The sequence below is a fragment of the Lagopus leucura genome, unplaced genomic scaffold (genome assembly GCF_019238085.1).
Source record: "Lagopus leucura isolate 7727_CA_CO unplaced genomic scaffold, USGS_WTPT01 Super-Scaffold_100030, whole genome shotgun sequence".
NCBI lineage: Eukaryota > Metazoa > Chordata > Aves > Galliformes > Phasianidae > Lagopus > Lagopus leucura.
The window spans coordinates 2,274,391-2,295,290 of NW_024962281.1; the positions used below are offsets into that span (position 1 = coordinate 2,274,391).

The 20,900-nt window shown below is 52.0% G+C and overlaps 1 protein-coding gene across 7 annotated transcripts in view; it reads left to right on the top strand.

Annotated features, from left to right (window-relative positions):
* Positions 1-20,900, top strand: part of TCF7 (transcription factor 7) — a 53,889-nt gene that overhangs the window by 23,759 nt on the left and 9,230 nt on the right. For 4 of the 7 annotated variants that reach the window (XM_042881779.1, XM_042881775.1, XM_042881774.1 and 1 more), the window contains exons 4-5: positions 17,552-17,684; positions 19,078-19,168. In XM_042881779.1, coding sequence (XP_042737713.1) covers positions 17,552-17,684; positions 19,078-19,168 — 224 coding nt within the window. The remainder of the gene's footprint in view (positions 1-17,551; positions 17,685-19,077; positions 19,169-20,900) is intronic. The other 3 variants (XM_042881776.1, XM_042881780.1, XM_042881781.1) reach the window with 1 other exon arrangement.

The window sequence follows — 20,900 nt, forward strand, 5'->3', positions numbered from 1 at the left end:
TCTGTCTCCTTGTGGAGCTTCACGACTTCCACATGTAGTTGCAGGGTTTGCCGGTGTGGTTGTATGACACAACGAGCTGTTTGGGGTGACTCACCTGGCACCGTGCTCTGCTCCGTGCTGTGTTTGGTTAAGGCATGACACGTTCCACGAGCAGTGGATCAGGAGGGAGGAGAACAGGAGCAAATTGTTGCTACCGTGATGTGTTTTGTCAAACTGTGATTGCAGTGCATACTGAGCTGCTAGAGATCAGTCCTTGCTCTCCTGCTCCCTTCAGCAAGCAGTGCCCACAGCTCTGGGTTTTCCCTGGCAAAGCGGATGGGTGCAAGCAGCTGGAAGCACAGCAGGGCAAGCTCTGGTGGGGCCAGCCGCAGTTCTGGAGCTCCCAGCAGCTGTTGGGTCACCAACTCATGGCCAGAGCGCAGATCGCTTTGCTTTGCAGCCTAGTAAACTGTCTCAACACCAACATGCACAGATACATGTGACACCTCTTGCCATGTTCCTGTTCCAAGCCTGCACTCCTGGCCCTGCGTGTGAGTAATGCCTGACTCGCGGGGATGGTGCTCATTACTCACGGGGAGGTGCTTGCATCCCATCCCTGAGCACCAGGTGCTGCCGATGCCGGGAGATGGAAATCTGATTATTTGGCCCTGTTTTTCACGCTGTTTGTCATGATAAACCAAAACTCTGCTGTATCTCATAGAGCAAATCAGCCATAAAGTCAAGTTCTCCAAATTCTGCCTTCGCTGCTCTTTGTGGAAGGAAGGTAACAAGCGACGTGTGATAGCCACAGACTCTCTTTTACATGAGAATTACATTACCTACAAAGAATGTAGGCAAGCCAGCTTCAGTGGTGCAACTTGCTGAAGAAAAAATGGGCAGCCAGCACTAATAGGAGGATCTGGGCATTCACAAATGGATTAATTTTCTTTTCTCTCAGTCAAATGTTTCTCTTTAAAGCACCTGCTAAGAAGGGAGTGAGATAATGAGGTGTCTGGATGGTAGGAGGTGTTTTTAGAGCTCTGCTTTTGCTTTCTGTTCTTTAGTTCTTGTGTAGAGCAAAGGAAAGGCTCCCGTGGCACGGGGACGCAGCAGTGGTATGGAATGAGGATCCGGGCCCTGAAATACCCACCCTGAGAGGCCTTGTGCTGCGGGCTTGTTGGAAAATAAGAGGGATAAATGAAGCGGAGAGTCTGCACGTAGGGACAGAGCAGAACAAATGAACGTGTGGGCCCAGAGGGCAGCCATTCCCAGTTCTGTACACGGATTGGTGCCATATCATGGGGATGCACAGGGAGGGAGGGAAGGATGGGCCACCACTGCTGCTCCAAGTGCAGCCCAGAGCAGCCCCAGACAGACCAGAAAGACAACGTGGCATGGAAATCAAAACACGGCTCCTGTTTGGCTAATGGTGCACAGGATGCAGTGGGGCCAGCGTGAGGTTTTGTGCTTGTGGTCAAGAATTTAACTTTTCCTTTTTCTGAACGCGCTCTAACGTAAGACACTTCGGGGGTGAGGGTTTCAAATGAAACAGGGTTCTGTGTATGCAGAAGTTGCTTGTTTGCAAATACAATTTAAACCCCTTGTGGTTTACCATGGAAAATACAGAGTTGGTGTTTTTCACCCGAACTATGCTACACACACACTGCAGGCAGAGGGGACCGCACAGCCCGCGCAGGGGAGAATGTGAAACTAAAATTAACTTCCCCCATACGCGCATGGACAGATGCAGATAAACGCACACCCAAGAGCTCTGTCAGGGTGATTTCCTTGTGACATTTCTGTCTGTGGAGAGGATATGTTGGTGGGGAGAAGGCTGTGGCCGCCCAAGTGGTGCCTGGGCTGCGCCCCAAGGGCACATGGCACTGAGCCCCAGCTGAGGAGTGGGTTTGTAGGGCAAGAGTCGATGGGAGGGGAGCAGTGCCTTGGGGAGGATGCCTTGGCCATGCTCTTCGCAGACATAAATGGATAGTTAACCTCCATGAAGCTCTGTAGGCAAGTTTGAGTATTTATACATCTTGAATTTGTGTTTTCCCAGAAGTTGAGCATAAAGCTCTTGCTTTTCAGCATGTGGATGGCAGTGTATTCCCAGCAAGAAGCAAAGGTGGTTCTTCATGGGAGCTACGAGAGCCAGGAGGAAGCTTGTTCCCTCCTGGTGACATCTCACCTGGTCTGCTGCTCCTCTGCTCTAAATGGGCGGAGGGTCAGCATCCAGGGAGCAAGCCCCAGACTGCAGGCACGTGGAAGAGTCCTTTCACATCACATCCCTCAGTTGCGTGGCACAGCTGCTGCCTGCTTCCCAGTGACTTCTGTCTGTGAAGAAAGGCAGGATGCAAATCTCAGTGGTGTCATTATTTGTGAAATCACTGATTCTCATAAAGGCAGGGAAAGGGTACGGTTTGGTATAATGAAGAGAAATCATTTGAAATGGAAACTTACCACTCTGGTACTGGAACAAAAAAATATCCCAGTATGTGCCCTATGCAAAGGGTGCTTAGATGCTCTTACTACTATGCATTAATGGGGTGGTGCAAAAATTGCCCTAAACATACAGAACTGCTTTTACTTTTGATTCCTCCCTCAGTGTTGAGGTTTACAGTCTGTAACACAACATGTGTGGGTTTCATAGGTCAGTCAGTCTGCCTTGGAGGACATGGATTTCACATGTAGTTTCTCACTCTCATTTACTCTGCGTTCTTCATTGGTGCAGAGATCCACAGTGATCCGAATGAAGAGCATCAGCTGCTCTTGGAGAACCAGAACATGATTGTTTTCACCAGGCAACAATTTTGGGAGGATTTTCCTTGAATGTACAATGTAGTAAAAGTGGGAAATTGGTTTTTGAGTTAAGATAAGGTGCGTGTTTGGCTTAAGGTTTGTCTGGTAGAGACCTACAGACAGAATGAGCACAGCTATGTCTGAGGGTGATCTGGGGCCGAGGGCAGAGTGCTGAGGCTGGGGCTGCTCGGAGACTCTAAATAGGAGGGAAATATTTTAGGATGAAGTTTTGACTGGGAAGAGAACAGCTGTTCTCTGCTGCTCCTGCATTCCTGAGATATGTTGTTTAGTTGGCTCTTTCCCTCTGAGCTTCATGTGCTGCCTTGAGCCTTGGTTGCCTTGTTGGCCATGGGTGGAAACATCATCCAGGGGCATGCAGCAGCTGGCAGGTCGCTTCAGTGAGCTCCCCTGTAGTGCAGTCCCATGGGCTCAAAGCACTGCTTCTACAGGCAGTGCCAGCCCAGCTCCAGGAACGTCTCCCTGTTCCCAGATAATCATTAATCTGAAATGAATGATGGCTCCCAATGCAGCAGCATGTTCTGCCATACAACCTGCTGAAATCAAACGCCAGCCTCACCCCTTTCACTGCTCCTGGGACTCCCAGTGACCCCAATTTTCAAAGGAGTCACAGATTCACTCAACACAGGCTTTCAGTTTTGGTGCAGTCTCCCCTCCAGGACAGCACCCTTTACAATCACGTCTTGGGAAAAAATGAGCTCGGAGAGCTCCGTGTCCTCTCCCCTTTTTTTGCTCATGAGCCTCTGCTGAGCCTTCCTGTGACACGATTTCATCCTGAGTTCACTTGGATTACAACCCCAACACCTACTCCACTCCCAAAACCATCGTTCTCTCCTTGTCGGATACTAACCTTAACCAAAAGTCTCACCCAAGCCATGAAGACAAGAGCTGTGTTCCAGCTGCCTCCAACAAGACCTGGAGTCCCCAGGGGACTGGGTTTGGGGTGAGCTGTGGCCAAGGTTCCTGGAGGGGTTTACAGCCAGAGTAAGGGCTGGAGCAAGTTGTGAGATGGCAAATGGAGGTGGCCGAGAGCAAGGAGTGCATGCAGGGCCTGAAGGATATGTGCTGTTATATTTGATCATGGAAAAATATTGGTTGGGTGTGGGGTTCTCCAGATTCAGTGTTTAATTCGAGCTGGTGTTTCACCATGAGGCGGGACAGAAGGCAAAGTGCTGTGGTCACGGGGAGAAGCTTTCCCAAGCAGTGGGTGCTGCCCACATTGCCTGGGCTGCCATCATGGGGATAAAGCAATGATGGTACTGTAGCTGCGTGGTCTGACAAAAGTCTTCCTTGGAAAAAACAGGCTTCAGGGAAGCGTATCTGATGTCGTCACCGTGAGGAGACTGAGCTAGAACAGTTTCCTTAATTAACCTTCTCTAAATGAGGTGCTTTGATGGGTTGCAGCTCAGCAGTGGAGCAGAGATCTATTTCTGAGGAAATTCTTCTGGATTCCAGCAGAGGTAAAAATGTCTTGAGTGAGGAGGTACGGTATCCAATAATAGCTCTAAAGCTGGCAGATAACTCTTTGATCTCTTCTGTATCATGACTCCGCGTTGCTTTTGAAAGATAGCTGAGTCTTTCGGAGCAGAAAGCGGCTTTTTCCTCGCCCTGCATTCAGTGCAGGCAGCCAGCAGGTGCTGGGAGCACAGGAGGTGACCTCTCCTTATTTGCAGCTTGGTGACAAACACTGGAGAAATCTGGGTATGACAGCTACTCCTGTTTTACATATAAAAAGGAGCTTTGGGATTTATGTAATCAGCAGTTCAAAACCTATCAGTAGAACACGAGCAGCTCCAGGCTGTTTGCATGCAGCCGAACACAAAGCCACGCAAGGCATGGCCCACCCAGACCTGAATGTCCCCATGCCACAGCTCTCGAGCAAAAACTCCACGAGGAAATGCTGCTCTGCCTTTCCAGAGCCATGCATGCAGGGGAGCAGCCATCCCTGCACATCTGGATGGAGGCACAGCTGGCAGAGCATCCTCCCAACCCGACATCACAGAGCATCCTCCTGCCCCTGCTGTGCCCACAGCTGCTGGGCTGCAGAGCCCTGTCCCGTTGCTCCAACGCAGAGCAGCACTCACAGCTTCTCCCATCCATCCCCATTCAGGCTCCCAAAGGTGCTCTTTCTTTTCGCTGTGTTTTATGAAGCGCCGTGTACACCTACTTTCAGCTATAAATAAAAAATAATCATGTGCATTTAACACTGATTAAAATTCTTTTTAAATTTATATGCAAACGAGGAGCAGCCACAGGCTGCTGGCAGGGTGCCCATAGGGCCCTTTGTTCTGGAGAGATTGTACACCACTGATGAGCAGATAAATTCGTCTTCAGTGCCATCGTCTTGTCTTCGTTCTGCATCTTTTTTATAACTACTGGAAGGTGTAGGTTGAGAAACGCTGGTTTGATTAGCTGGGCTTGTGGTTGGTCCCTTTTCATGCCAAAATCATTTAAGTGTTCCAGACATGGCATACACCCATGGAATCTACAAATATATCTCTCCCCAGTGCGTCATAATTCCTAGGGTAGTAAGTGATGAATCATCAGGATCTAATGTGAAGATAAGCTAATTAGCATTAATCAGAGCTCCTGCCTGAGGTGGGAAAATGCTAGGTGAGCAGTCTGTTGGCTGCCATTTGTGTTGTTTAATTATTTTATTTCTATTTCTTTCCATTTTACAAATGGGCCCCTTCAGATCTCCCAAGCTTGCAGGAGGTTTCCTTTAGTGCCCTGCGAAATATGGAACCCTGCTGGTGACCCCGAGCACCCCACCTGATCCCACCCACCATCCCACTCCTTGCTATGGGCTGGAAGTCCACTGGCTGCTCTTGGTCACCTTGGGACTCAGACTGCCTCCGTGTTGAATTTATAAATCGTTACTGCATTATTTTCCTTCTTGTGCCATCCCTCCTGGCGCAGCTCCCATGCAGCAGGGTGCGCGCACCCCTGGGTGCTGCCTGCCTCGTGCTGGGTGCCATAACCCGGTCGTGCTGCAGGATCACGTGGAATTCAGCTTCAGCAAACAGCATGAGCAAGCACCACCCTGCACGGCTGGGCTGAAGGATTGTTTGTGACAAATTCCTTTACGACTACATTGTGCATCTGCAGCGTGCATCCAGAATCTGAAAGGAACGGGCTTTGCTTGCGCAGCTCCTGCTCTGTGTGCCCTGCACACATTGGGTTTGGGAGCAGGAATTCTGTGCTGAGCTCAGGCTTGGCCATAAGCATACAGCTAATTAGCTGCCAGTGAGACCTGAGCCCTACAAGGAAATGCTGTGAAGATGCTTTGGGAGCCTCCTGTGGGCTTGGTGTGTTTTGGGAGGTGAAGCCCAATGCGGGGACAGCGGCGTGGCTGCAGGGCTCCCTGTGCCATGGGATGCCCACGATGAGAAGAAGGCAGAGTGTGTTCTGCTCCATGGGATGGGGTCCAGCACAACCCCGGCTGGTCACTGTATGCATGCAGCTGTTGGCCATCACCCTTTGCCACCCATGCACAGAGTGGAGGTTGCTATTCCCTGCTGCTGGAACTGCCTTTCCCTACCCTGAATCTGCTGCCATCCCATAATTACACAGCCTCTTCCATTGCGGCAAAACCCGCCCCTTCCTTTTGGAACTGCGGCACACAGGCTGTGTGCAGGCACCAGCACTGCTCAGCTCCTCCTGAGCACATGGCTCCTATTCACTTCAGCTGTGCTCCATAGCTCAGCACTGGGCTGAAAGCAAACCTGAACCACAGCTCATGGTGCTTACAGCAGGGAGCAAGCACCAGAGAAGGTTTGCAGCCACTGACAAAGTCATTGCAGTCAGTCCTGGGACACTGTGAGAGCACTGCAGGGATCCAGAGGGCACCCATGGGAAAGGAGAGCAACACATCAGTCCTGTGGGTCTGATGGCTGGGGAGGCTCTGCCATCACCGGGAGCTGGTTACAGTAGATAGAGTAGATAGGAAGGATTAAATCCCAGACTACAATTTGTTTTTGGCTGAATAATTATGATTCATTAGTCCCAAGCACAAATTATAGTAATTTAAAATATTAATACTTCTTTTTATATATATATAAAAAAAGGAGGAGGCAGGTGGATTGTGTCCGATAGGTCTGACCCCCATGGCCAGGCTGCCCTCCTTGGTTTTGTTCCACATCCCCAGCCTGGCAGTGGCAGTGATAGCTCCATGCTCATTGGATCTCATGGCACAACTCCCCTCCACCTGCATCCCCAGACCTGCCACACAGCACGGCCCTTCTTCCCCAAAACTGCACAGGCACAAATGGGACCCTAGGACGTGGAGGTCTTTCTTGAGGCCACTCCTGGAATGGGGCAGTGGGCACAGTGGGATGGGCTGGGGATGGGTTTGGTGATCATAGAGGTCTTTTCCAACCTGAATGATTCTATGGTTCTGTGAAATTGTACATAAATGTTTTATGCATAATTTGGTATACATTTTCCATAAATATATACACTTTGTGTATATGGTGGCTATATATTTAGGAATAGTTGTGGTGTTTTTTTTAATATGAAACGTGTAAAATAGGTCTTTATTTTATACAAAATGCCCTGCTTTAAGCTCTGTTTACAGTGTGCATTGTGAGCATCACAGCAGCAGTGAGCCTGCTCAGACGCAGGAGATAACAGGGCTCCACCCTTGCAGGCACCTTTCAGTTAAACACTGTCACTGTTAAATGCTAGGGCTGAACACAGCCTGGTGCGAATGCAGGGAGGCAGTGAGATGGATGCAGAGATAAGAGAGCACCAAGCACTGCTTTCATGGACACCCCAGGTGATGCATGGCAGTGGGATGTGTCCTGCACCCCAACAGCTGTGCCAACATCTGCATGGGCCCGGCAGCAAGTGGGCTCCTGACATGAGTAAGTGAGAGCCTGAAACACTGCAGCGCGTGGCAGATGTGGTCGTCATGCTGGTGTTATCTGCTGGCTCAGGAGCTGTGCTCTGCTCCATCTAGAGGCTGTGCTTCTGCCCCGCACCTCACTATGCACCCGGAGCACCAAAAGTGCTGTGAGTTTATGTGCGTTTATGCACAGAATGCTGCAGATCAAATACCTACAGGCTGCCAGGCTGCCAGCATAGGGTGTTCTCCCTATTTTTCCTAGAAACCTGAATGAACATGTGCTGGAGAAAATCATAGCAGAATGACTTGGTTTGGAAGGGTCCTTAAAGATCACAGAACTGGAGACTCACAGTGTGGTTGGGCTGGAAGGGACCTGACAGCCCCCCAGCTCCACTCTGCATGTGCCCAGAGCCCACCCATGGCTGCGGGCACCTCCAGGGCTGGGGCAGCACAGCTCTGCCTGCAGTACCAGCCCCTCACCACGTCTTCCTGATATCCGATCCAAATCCCCCCTCTGCACTCAGAAGTGCGTGTCCCTCAGAGAGACAGAGCAGTGGAAAATGTCTCATTGACCCTGATGAGAACTGCTGTAGAGAAGTGTCCTGTATGCTTCGATATCTTGTTGCTGTTCTGCTGAAGCCCTGCATTCAGTGTCCCCAGCTGCTGGCTTGCCTTGGGCTTCATGTCACCCAGCACTGCAGCTGAGGTCTGCTGTGTGCTGGGGACACTCACAGGGACAGTGTTATGGGAATGGTGTGCTTTACAAACTGCTTTCTCTGCGTAGCAGCACAGTGAGAACCAAAAAAAAAGGTGTGAAAACGTGTAATCCTCTGTAATCTGTATGGTTTTAACTTGGTGTGTTCTCAGCAGCTTAGATGACTAGTGTGCGATAGACGGGTTTATTTCTGAATTGCAGACTTTACAGGGAAGAATATAAATCCTGAAGCAATTGGAACAGTGCTTTAATTGGACACAGCATTGGTTGCGAAGGGAGGTTCTATTGCAGGTTGGGTTGGACAGTGCGGGGTCCTTTGACAGAACACTTCTGTGCAGGCTCCTGTCCCGGTAGCAGCAGCAGTTTTTCATTCCCAGCTGCCAGAAAGCAGATGTGGGACACGAGACATCCTGCAGGACCTGGGTCGTTCCTGCACTACGATATTGCAGTGCAGGCGTGCGGAGGCTGCGTGCACAGAGGTGTGGCGGCTGTGTTTTGTAGTGTAATTGATGCTCTGCGTAACCTGGGTTTCATCATTCAGCAAATGCTGCTGTCAATTATCATAATGAGGCAGAGGACGTTGCGAGGGAGTGAAACATGGGGGCTGTGCTGCAGAACGGCTGCGGTTGGGCAGCTGCGTGGGTCAGGGGCTGGCTGGGAAGGGTCTCTGCCAGGAGCTCGTGCCTTTTGGCAGCTGCAGGCATGGAGCAGGACCCAAACCATCGTGCTTGGGCAAAACTGCATCCCACCAAGAGCTGTGGTCTCCACAAGTTGCATTTTTTGATGAAAATGAATAATTTTGCATAAATTTCCTGGCAAATCCCGTGGTGAGATCCAGCATTACATCTGTGTCCTCGTGTCTCACAGATCTTCTCTTTTCGGAAGCAGACGAAGCCCAAACTCAAAGCAAAACCGAGTTGAAAGAGCAAAGTTTCATCCATTATTTTTCTCATCAAAACCATATGAAATTGTGAGTTTCTCATTCTTTCAGCACAAAGCCTTTGATCACTGCTGCCTCGTGAGCATTTGATCACTGGCTTGAAGCTCGACCCAGTGCTGGGCACGCTCTGCCTGCTCTCTGGTTTCCAAGTGAACGTTTTTGGTATCTGTCTCGACCGTGTTATCCCAAGCTGCCATTCACATCAAGCTGTGGCCAAATGCTTCCTTGGAGGTGTTGGAAGAAGTAGGCTGAGATGCTCACCTAGCTGCAGCAGCATTCCTTTGTGTTTTATTACGTAGCACAGCACGAGGAGGAGCTGCAGTTTGCTGCATTTCATTGCTGGTTTGAGTGGCCTTTGATGGCATCACCTCGTGCTGTATGTAGCCACAGCACCAGAAATAGAGCACAAGACCTCCAGCCAGGGTCTGAAGTCCAAAGTCTGGTTTCCACAGTGGAGACCCAAAGATGAAAATAATCACGTGAGCATCCAGTCACGTAGTAAAATCTGATGCAATGGGCTGCGCATCTCAAAAAAGCCTGAAAAACAGGCTGTGACAAGAGCTGAGAGCCAAGCTGGGCTGTGCACGGCTCCGTTCCACCCATGACAATCTGTGCCATCGCACAGCACAGCACAGCGTTGAGGCGTGGGGCTGAGGTGTCCTCGTGTGTCCCTGCCCTGTATTGCAGTGCTGTGCTGAAAAGCCCTTGGGCCACGTGTCCCTTCGTCCCACCACCCTTGGCCAGGCAACCTGGGGGAGAGAGCTGCTCCCCAGGCTCCGTTTTGTTGGAGGTAACAGTTAAGGAACTTCCAGAAGTCAAGTGGCAAGATGAGATTAATTAGGATTCCTGTCTAATCCTAATTACAGTGATATTTTCTTCCCACGATAGGAGGCATTCATTACCGTATGGATCAGTTTGTTTCTTCTCCCTGTCTGCTTCCCTCCCCCCAACAAAAAAAGGTTAAATAATATTTAATGTATCTTCGCAGTAATTAAAAAAAAAATCACTTCTTTTTAATCTCATATAAACATGAGATGGGCAGAGGAGAAACCCATTCAATTCCCTATTAATTTTCCCTGTTGCCTAATCATATGCAAATCCACCAAGGCCAGGTTTTAACGCAGCCATGCACACGAAGAGATCAGAGAAAGACCCAAATGGGGCAGCAGGCTGTGGTGTGGGTCAGGGGCTCTCCAGAACCCTGCTGGAAGATAAATGCCACATTAGAATTAAAATGTTTATTTCGCCCTGCGCTATGACACTTGCTGGCTGTCAGAGGGAGAAGGGGCATTAAGCATTATGGAACTAATTCCTCCTATTGAGAACAGTGGGATTTTTCCCAGCCAGACACGCAGCATCATCCCGGATTAGTGGCTCTGGCATTCTTTGTCAACACGTCACCCTCGAGAGCGAGCAGTGAGCAGCACCACTATCACTGTATGGCTGCGGGTGTCCTTGGGAGCTCCTTTTGGCTCTGGGGAGGATTATTTCCCTCTGCGTCCTCCCAAGAAGATGCTTCGTAGAGAAGAAGGGAAATGAATGTTAGTCCAGATCTGCAGACCTGGCACGGGGCAGCTGCCCAGCGTGGGGTCCTTCATCTCATCCAAGGAGTTTTTGTCCCCCTCCAAAAAACCTATTTGGCTTCAGCAGCAGCAATGTGAGAACGAGGACGGCAGCCAGCCCTGGGCCTGCCCATCTTGGAGATGCATTTGCCATCCCTGTAAATATCGAAGGATTTCACCGCAGCGGTGATATGTGTAGCAAAGAGAGATGGCAACTTTTACAAATGATCATCCCTGCTTACACCGTGTTATCTGCTAATTAGCCATTGTACACACGTGGGCACAGCCATGTCAGTCCCACAGCATCTGCCCCACGAGCGCTGCGGCAGCCGCATGCAGTGGGAGCAATCAGTGTTTGTAAGCAGTGCCGCAGTGCTGCGATGGCTGTCGTTCTCTGCAGTGCAGTTGCTGAGTTGGGGACTCACTTTCAGACAGCATGAGGGACTTCTGAGTTGTTGTCTCTTTGTGATCAGTGACCACCCCACCGCCAGGCTTTGAGAATGGAGGGGGACTGAAAGAAAATGTAGTTTAGCGCAGCATAGCATGGTGTGGTACAGCTCAGCATAGCGTGATGTCATGCATTACATACTGCATCACACAGCATATGAATTGTAGAATCACAGAATGGCCTGGGTTGAAAAGAACCACAATGGTCATCCAGTTTCAACCTATGTGCAGGGTCACCAACCAGCAGCCCAGGCTGCCCAGAGCCACATCCAGCCTGGCCTCGAATGCCTGCAGGGATGGGGCATCCACAGCCTCCTTGGGCAACCTGTTCCAGTGCCTCACCACCCTGTGTGTGAAAAACTTCCTCCTAACATCCAACCTAAACCTCCCCTGTCTCAGTTTGAAACCATTCCCCCTTGTCCTATCACTGCAGAGCAGTGTAGCAGCACACCACCACCCAACAGCACAGCACCCAGCACAAGGACCCAGACAGGCGGTGAGGGCGCAGGGTGACGCGGTGACAGCAGCACGGCCACTCAGTGCGGAGGGGCAGGTTTCAACCCTCTGATCTTGGGGGAATTGAAACGCCTTCAGTCACATCCGAGTTTTTTTTTTTCTGTGTGTGTTTTGTTTTCTCTTCTTAATTCCCCTCTTTCAAGTAAATGTTTTTTGTTTTCACCTTCAAGTGGAAAGGAAGCAAAAAGCCGTGCAGCTGCAGTCCTGTGGGAGAGCCCAGGGGATGGCAGCGGGCAGCTGCTGCATGGCTGGCACTTTGGGGCCGTGCATTCCCCCACTGGGGCCATGCTTCCCCGGTCTGGCCCACCTTGGGCACTGCTGCAGCACACGGATGCCTTTGGGTCCGGGTTTTGCCAATGCTTTGTCACAAACACTTGTGCTGCACTCCCCTCCCTCACCCCCCTTGGACATTTTCCTGATTAATTCTGGGTATCGGCGCTGCTGCTTGCCTTTGAGAAGCTAAAGGAGGTCAGATGGTATCAGCATGGGGCTCAGGGCCGTGCCTTCACTTCTGCAGCCATGGTGGGTTACTGGTAACACCGGCCCTGCTGCACCCGGCCCCATTCGCAGAACTGCATTGTGGAGAGCAGCAGAATGGGGCCCTGTGTGGATGTGTCCCAGGGCTGGGGGGGGGGAGTCAATGGCAGGGACATTGTGATGTGTTTGGTGCCGGCTGGTGTCCCGTGCAGCCGAATGCTGGGGGCTCTCAGGCATCGCTGCAGCAGTGCCCAGGAGCAGGGCAGCCCGCAGGGGTGGGGACCAGCTCTGGGCAGAGGTGTCTCTCTGACGTGGGATGGCATCCTCAGGCAGTGATGCCACACGTTCATTTTTTGGGGGATTTCTCTGCTTTGGGGCATTATTGCCTCCACGCTTGTCCTCTGTCACCCCAAGAGCACTTTTAATTTTATTTTTCCATGCCTTCATTTTTTTCATGAAGAACCACCTACATTTTTCTCTTAGAAGATAAATACTTGAGAAGCGAAACGGCTCTTCCTGTGCCCGTAAACGGTGCAAAGCTCAGCCATTTCCCCACAGAGCTGAACTTAAAAACAATAAGCCATGCTGCTGAAAGCCAGCAGCAGCAGTGGGACCCGGTGCTGAGCATCTGCAGCTCTTCTAGGGATCATGAGGCTCTCATACCAACAGAGCACCAGGCCACATCCCAGATCTGCAACCATCAGTTCGTCGAGGCTTCTAAAATTATTGAAGTCATTTCCCTGTATTTGTCCTCCCTTGTTGCTATTTGCATGCAGCTTTCTCTGGGAGTATGGATACTCCCCTCCATAGGCAATGCAGGATGAGGAATAACTGCATCAATGTAGGCTGGGGGCTGCTGGAGAAGGACCTGGGTGTTCTGGTAGCCAGTGATTGACCAGCAGTTCACCAGTGGTTGACCAACAATTGACCATGAGTGAACAGTGTGCCCTTGTGGCCAAGAAGGCCAATGGTGCCCTGGGATGCATGGCATAGAGCATGGCCAGCAAGGGAGGGGGGTGGTCTGCACAGGTTGGCACATCTGGAGCACTGGGCTCCCCAGCTGCAGGCAGGTGGGGAACTGCTGGAGAGAGTCCAGAGACTCTGAGGTGAGGGTTGGACTGAGGGGATGTGCAGATGTCCCTTCCTGCCCCTGTGGTTCTGTGACTCTGTGATGCTGTGTGTGCCATGAGATGGGGACAGGATTGGGGCAGTCCCCACGGGCGCCAACCCGCATGGGGCGACATGGCCCTGCTGACACCAAAGCTGCCGGGGTGAGGGCAATGCTGACGTGGGTGTCTTTAACTTTCCCTTCTTCCTTTCTGTCGTGGCAGTGGTGACTGCAGCAAAAGTGAGAAAAGAGAAAAAAAAGCAGCGCTGTGAGGAGAAATGAGCAGATGCTGCTGGCCCCAGCGCTTGCAGAACAGGGTCTCATTGCAAAGTCTGCCCCCCGATGGAGGCTGGGTTAGGTTTATTCACATTGCCCCAAACTGGGAGGTTTGCTCAGGATGCAGAGGTGCCCTGAAGCTGTGCAGAGCTCTCCAGGTCCCATACCTGAAAGCCCCGAAACACAGCCCTGAGCCCCACATCAATGATCCCACCCTGCAGGATGCTCCCAGCCCCGTTTGCTGATTTGAGCAGATGTTTGGATACGGGGCAGAAGGCAGAGCAGTGCTGGCTCGCTGCAGCCTGACCTGCTGCCTCTGGCTCTGCGGCACAGTGACTAATTCTGCAGAGAAAAGGAATTAATTCCTCATTGAATCAGCAGCAGCGAACTCCGTAGGTTTTGTTTTGCATAGCCAAGGCGTAGACTCATCTCTCTCTCTGAGAAGTGACGTTGAAGCCAACACACAGGGCTGCTCCCGGCTGCAGCCCTCAGCGCTGCTCCCCCCATTGCTTTGCTGGGAGCGGTTTCTTGGTGCTGATGCACATAGCCGGGGATGCCCAGACCCCGGTGCACCCCAAGCACCAGGCCCTGGCCAGGCCCCACACTGCACAGCTTTGTCATTTCACTCTTTTTGGGGCCAGCAGTGTGGGACTGTTTGAAAGTGCTGTGAGTGATCTGGCCCCGCTGTGGCTCCGCTCCCCCCCGGTGCTGCAAACCACAGCACTCCGGGTGCTGCGCTGCCGGGTCGGGTCCTGTGCACCCCTGGGTGCTGCCAGCCGGGTGAGCAGGGGCACCGTGGGGGGTCAGCCCCCTCCTGCAGCTCCCAAAGTGTGTGTGGTCCCCAATATGAACAGGGTCCACTGTGTACCTGTGTGCATAGAGCACCTTGTGCTTTTGCAGCCCCTGCATCAGTGTTGTCCCCCAGTGTTCACAGCGTCCTCTCCATGCACTGGGTCTATTAAGAGCACATCTTCCCCACTGCACATGGAGTCCACGGTGTCTCCCTTGTGTTTCAGGTCCCCTTTGTGTAAGGGTCCCCCATGCCTGTGAGGTTCCCTATATTCCCAATGGGAGGGGTCGTTCCTAGGAAGGATGCTTTGTGCCTTTGTGCAGCAGCGCCGATCAAGATCGGCCTTGTGAGATGAGCTCCTGTGTTTGGTCTGTGTGATCTGCTCCTCTTTAACACACTCACTCCGAGCGCTGTCTGCTCTTTTCTCTCTTTCTATTTTAACAAACGATGGGAAGGGAGCACTGGGGACACCTCTGTGCAGTGCAGTGCCAGACTGAGACCTGGCTGCTCAGTGGGCGACCACCAAAGTCCATCCAGAGCTCTTCATTCCTTTGGCACCACATGGTGGGAGATCACCGGGTTGTGCTGCTTTGGTTTAGTTCTGATTTGTCTTCTATCCAAAAATCAACCCAAAATCTTGCCCAGTGCCAGCCCTGAGGCAGCAGATGCTGGGATGCTTACAGCGGTAGCAAGGTGTGCTTTACCCAGCTTCACCAAAAATTCACTTCTTCTTTTCTTCTCCTAAACTAACCCAAGCAGAAAACCATCTGTGTATTTTTTCTAATATTTTCACAGCTAAAACCAATATTCTTTGTATTATAGCCCATGAAAATTCTCAGTATTGGCCATTTCCCACTAATTCTGGGTTTTAATCATATAACCATAGAATCATGGCTTGGTTTGGGTTGGAAGAGCCCTGCAAAAGCCACCTGGTCTCTCTGCCCACTATGAGCAATGAGCACCCACAGCAATGAGCCCCCCAGTCTGACCTGGGCTGTCAGCAGGGATGGGGACCACTGCCTCTCCGGGCAGCCTGTGCCTCACTGCCCTTATGTAACAAACATATTCCTTATATCCAATATAAATCTTCCCTTTCCTAGTCTGAAACCGTTTCCTATTTGATCTCTGCTGCATTTTTCTGGCATTAGCTCCAAACTTTAAATTCTTGCAAGGCAGCAAAGTGTTCATTCCTGTGTGCTGTGGTGAAACATCTCCATCTTAAACAATGAGTCAAAACACCTGCTGCCATGAGGTGCTTTCCAGAAAACTTCTGGTTACAACAAATCACCATTTGTCTAATGAAAAAGCTTCATTTTATTAAAAAAAAAGATGAATTCTGAATAGTTCTGCTCAGCCAGAAGCGAGTTCTTCCACTCACCTCGAGCCTCCATCACAATCAGATATCTGCATGTAAGCAGTGAGGTCTCCTCATTTTGCCTTGCCAGCAATTAGTCCCTCTTAACAATTAGCACGGCTGCGTTGTCTCCTTGCTCATCAGATACTGAAGCCACTTTTCTGCTGCAAAGTGGGAGCTGCCTCCTCACGGCCCTTCCTCTTTGCATTCAGTGAGTCCCACCAGGGCGATGGGCAGCAGCTCCATGCCTGCACAGTGCTGGGTAATGTGAGGAGCCTGGGCACCTCAGGGACTTGCTGGTACCTTGGGTACCTGGTGGTACCACAGTGACCTGGTGGCACTGCAGGACCAGGTGGCTTGTGCTGGGAGGGGCACAGTCACTGCTGTATCCCAGCACATGCAGGCAACATGCACCTGGTTCACATCAGGAGTTGGGGTTCTCATGCACTCTTAAATACCTCCAAACCTGCAGCTCTTGATTTTTATTTGCACGAGCAAAGCCAGGTGGAGGATGGCATCCCCAACCCGCCCCGTCCTTCCCATTGCAGGGTTCCTCCTGGTGCCAGCAGGGCTGCACACTGCTCTGTGTGAGCAAAATCATGACCCTAGTGAAAGGCAGCGGTGAATCAACCCAGAGGTCTGAGATGAGCTGTCAGAAAGCAGGAGTGGTGCTCTGGAGGTGCCCCAATGGGACAAGAACTGAGCTGAACGGCTGCCAGCCTCCTCTCATCTCCCCCCAGTGCAGTGCTGCCATTCCTGGTTCTCCTTCTGGAGTTATCTGGGACAAATGGTATAGTTGTGCTACCAGGGTGAAGACAGTCTGGGTTTAAAGGCACTCCTGGGCAAAATGGGGCATGCAGGGAGCAGTGTGGGGTGCTGCAAGTGAGACAGCTGTGTGCACATGTGTGCATGGCTGTGTGCAGGGGTGTGCGTACAGCTGTGTGCACACGTGTGTGCATGGATAGGGGTGTGCATGGGTGTGCATGGGTGTGCATGGGTGTGTGCATGGATTTGTGCCTGGATGTGTGTGTGGATAGGTGTGCCCATGGGTGTGTGCATAGATAGGTTAGTGTGTGAGTGTGTGCACAGGATTTGTGCAGGATTTGCATACAGTTGTGTGCATAGGTGTGGGCATGGATTTGTGCATGGGTACATGTGTGGATGTGTGCACTGATAAGTGCATGTGTGTGCACAGGTGTGTGTGCATGTGTGTGCACAGTGCTCACAGCTATGCAGCCCTTCGGGCTGGGTCACTGCTGTGTCACACAGTGGTACCACATCGTGCAGCATGCAGGGGCTGCTGGCCCCCTTGGCCCTGTCCTGCTAGCAGGAGCAGCTGCAAAGGCCTGAGCACAGTTTTCAGAGTGAATGTGCAGGATGTGAAAGTCCAGCTTCAGACCAAAGCAACACATGGGACTGTGTGGGGGGGGAGAGGGGGAGAGGGCAGAAAACTGGAGCAGTGCATTAGGTGACACGCTGTTAGCATTCGTCCAGGGATAAATGATACTGGAGAAGGATTAGAAAGAAGTGACAATTCTTGATCTTGATGGCTTCGTGTTATTTGGGCTGATCTGCAGTCACCATCAGCTGTTGCTGCCGCTTAATTCGGGGCTTCTCTTGCAGGATGTGTCTGTTTGAGTAAAGAAGGGCAGTGGCTGCCCTGGGGTTGCTGCAGCCCTCTTTCCAGCAGCACAGCCCTGAGCCTCACCCCCTCCTTCTCTTTGCAGTCCAACAAAGTTCCTGTCGTGCAGCCGTCCCATGGAGTGCACCCGCTCACGCCACTCATCCCCTACAGCAACGACCACTTCAGCCACGGTTCCCACTCACCCCATCTGCCCGCTGACATCAGCCAGAAGCAAGGTAACCCAAATTGCTCATCAGTGGGTTCAGAGCACCGGGCACTGCTCAGGGTAGGGCTCATGGAGCTCCATCTGGGGCTGACACTGCAGCAGGACGGCCACAGCGGCCGCACGAGCCGAAAGCCGGAGCGGAGCCCACAGGGCGATGTGTGAGAGTCAACCAGAAAATGGAAAGTTGTCTTTCCTTTGACTCATACCCAAACTGCTGTCAGGTTGTCATTTTGAGAAAATAAATGCTTGAAACAGGAAATATTTTGACTAAATATGATCGGTGTCTGAGCGCTGGGTGGACCTGAGTGTGCGTGTCCGGCACGCGCCAACCCCCAGCGGGGCTGCAGAGGAAAGTACAGCACGGATAGGGCAGACCTGAGCTGTGCACTGGGGAGCTCGCCCCTCACCACCTCTTCTTCTGGGCTGCAGGCCGAGAGTGAAATCAAACCTTCCTCAGCCTCCTGCCAGAACAGAATCCCTGCAGGTCTGCTTGAATCATTCAGATGTTTGCAGAGAGCTGGTCTGGGGTTCAGGTGGCAGTGAGGGCGTTGACAGCGCTGGGTCTGTGTATTCTAGGAGGGATGGGGGGCTCATCAGAGCCCACAGTGCTGCTGAGTCCAACACCTGAGTGTCATAAATACGGCAGGAAAGCACAAGGAGTTAACAGATCTATTGGCAATTTGCTCAGCAAATAGCAGATTTCAGCACCTGGAAAGGAAGCCTGCAGATTTCCAGGTTAGCAGAGGCAGAGATCCCACAGGTGGGAGAGGACCGGAGGTTTGGGCTTTGTTCCTCTCTGGGCTGTGTCCTAACCAAGTGCAGCTATGGGTCAATTCTCACACTAAGTCACATTTTCCCTTTGGCTCAGTTATATATCAAGTTCAGTTAGCACCTATTGAGATATTTGGAACCCAGTGATGTAATTCCTAAATACTTATTTATCATCAATTCTGTGAATATCCCAGATCTCTGGGTCTGTGCTTTGCTGCAGCTCTTCACCCATGCAGTGAATACAGGGTGGTGCCCAAGCAGCTGCTGGGCAGCCCCAGCACAGGGTTGGTTTCAGCTGCTCCAGGCTGGAAAGATGAGACATGGGGTTGGCCCCAGAGCAGGGCAGAGAGCAGCAAGACTGCAGAAAAATTAAACTGTGAAGTATCCCCGCTAGATATCAGAGCTAGCACTGATGCTGCTGGAGCATCCCCCAGTGGAAGGGCCTCAATGGAGCATCCCCGCTGGTTGCTTTTGGGCTCCTGGGGCTGACTGATTGGCCGGGGGCTGTAGGAACAGCATTGCATTTCCATGTGCATTCCCCACTGCCCAGCAGTGCCCGCAGAGGAGCAGATGGGGCTGGGAGGGCTCATTTCAGTGCTGTCTCCATCTCACCTCCTTCTCCCTTCTCCCAGCAGTGCATCGGCCTTCCCAGACCTCCGACATTCCCGGCTTTTACCCGCTCCCCCCGGCTGGGGTCAGCCAGATCACGCCCTCCATGGGATGGTGAGTGCAGGGATGCGCGGGGTCAGCTCTGAGAGCCCCCCTGTACCCCTTTCACGTGCTGAGCAATGGGGAGGGGGCTTCACTCCATGTGGGATGGGGGGCTGCGGTGCTGCAGGACAGCTGTGAGGTTGTGCTGTGGCTCTGTGTGCAACTGGGATGGTGCTGCCTCTGCCTGCATGAGGAGGTGGGCAGAAAGCGGGCGGCCTCCGTGCAGCTGGTGATGGAGGGTGCCATGGAGACGTCAGGTTGGATGTTAGGAACAGTTTCTTCTTCAAAAGAGTGGTCAGACACTGGCACAGGCTGCCTGGGGAGTGGAGGTGTTCCAGAACTGTGGCACTTGGGGACAGCCAGTGGTGGTCAGTGGTATGGTGGGGTGGGGTTGGACTTGGGGATCTGAGAGATCTTTTCCAACTTGAATGATCCTATGGTTCTGGAGACGTCCAGGTGTGAAAGCATGTTGCCAAATGTGAAAACACAAAGTGAAATCTTTTTTTTTTTTTTCTTTTTGGTTAGTTTATGAATTTCATATTCCAGTTATTTAACCACAAGGAAACAGAGGCTGAGGCTTCTGATACAGAGTTCGGCTTCAAAGAGATGGCATTTTGCTTTCTGTGCTAAATGTGCTCCTCTTGGGTGATGACTTAACGCCTCGTACGATGTGATTCATCCTCAGGAGGAACAGGCACTGCTGTGAGTGTGCTGTACAAAGCATGCATGTGGCTGGAGTGAGGCAGGAGCAAAGTCTCTGTGCAGAGCTGGGTGCTGAGGACATGGCAGCTGCAGCAGGAGCTGCTTGCTGGCAGCACACGCTGTGCCTGGCGCCTGCAGCAGGTGTGCTGGTGTTAGCTGATAGGGACAGGGAGCAGCAAAAGGCAGCCAGCCTGGTGAAGCAGCAGTGCATCCCAAAGTGTGCTGTCTAGAAGAGCTTTTCCCCTTACTCTTGCCTGCCCAAAATTCAGGGAGGAGCCCCAGAGCACTCAGAGCCAGGGCTGAGATGTGGACAGGAGGGAAGCACACACAGCCAGGGGCTTCTGTCCTACCCTTCACCCCCAGTGGGGACAAGAGCCTGGTGACAGTCTCCTGAGGACAGTGGGATGCGGGCAAGCTACTACATCCCATACATCCCACTCCATTTCCCAAGCACTGCTCCCACCACCAGGGCATCCTGTGCTGTGGCTGCAGCTCTTCAGGGCAGAAACCCTGTGAAGCCCCTCTATAGTGCATCAGGGCCATGATTACAACCCACCCCATGACACCAGGAAGCTCTGGGTTCTTTGGGCTGGAAGGAGCTGGTGCCATTTGTAGGGCAGTGCTGCATGCCACAGCAGAGCAACACCGGTGTGGCTGCACTTCGGGGTTCAGCGCTTTGGGGTTCAGCCATCCCGTCTCGCCCTCCCCAGGTGTCTGGGTTTCCACGTGTGGTTTTGGGCTGGGAGCATCTCCTGGCAGCCCGACAGAGCACACCGAGGTGTGTTGGAGCTATCTCCATATGAAAACATGGGGGCTTTCCCCTGCTGAGAGCAACCAGGAACTTCCTTCAGGTTTATTTGACTATCTTCAAAACAATTCCCAGCTCCAGGTCTGGTGCGTGCCCGATTCCCACTACGAAACAACTTTAAAAAGAAGCACAGGACCCGGCTTTGGGCTTGTTTGCAAACAGAAGCAAACTTCTGGGGGCAGTGCGGGGTGGAGGAGCTGCATCCCCTTGGGGCCAAGGCAGAGAGGTGCTGAG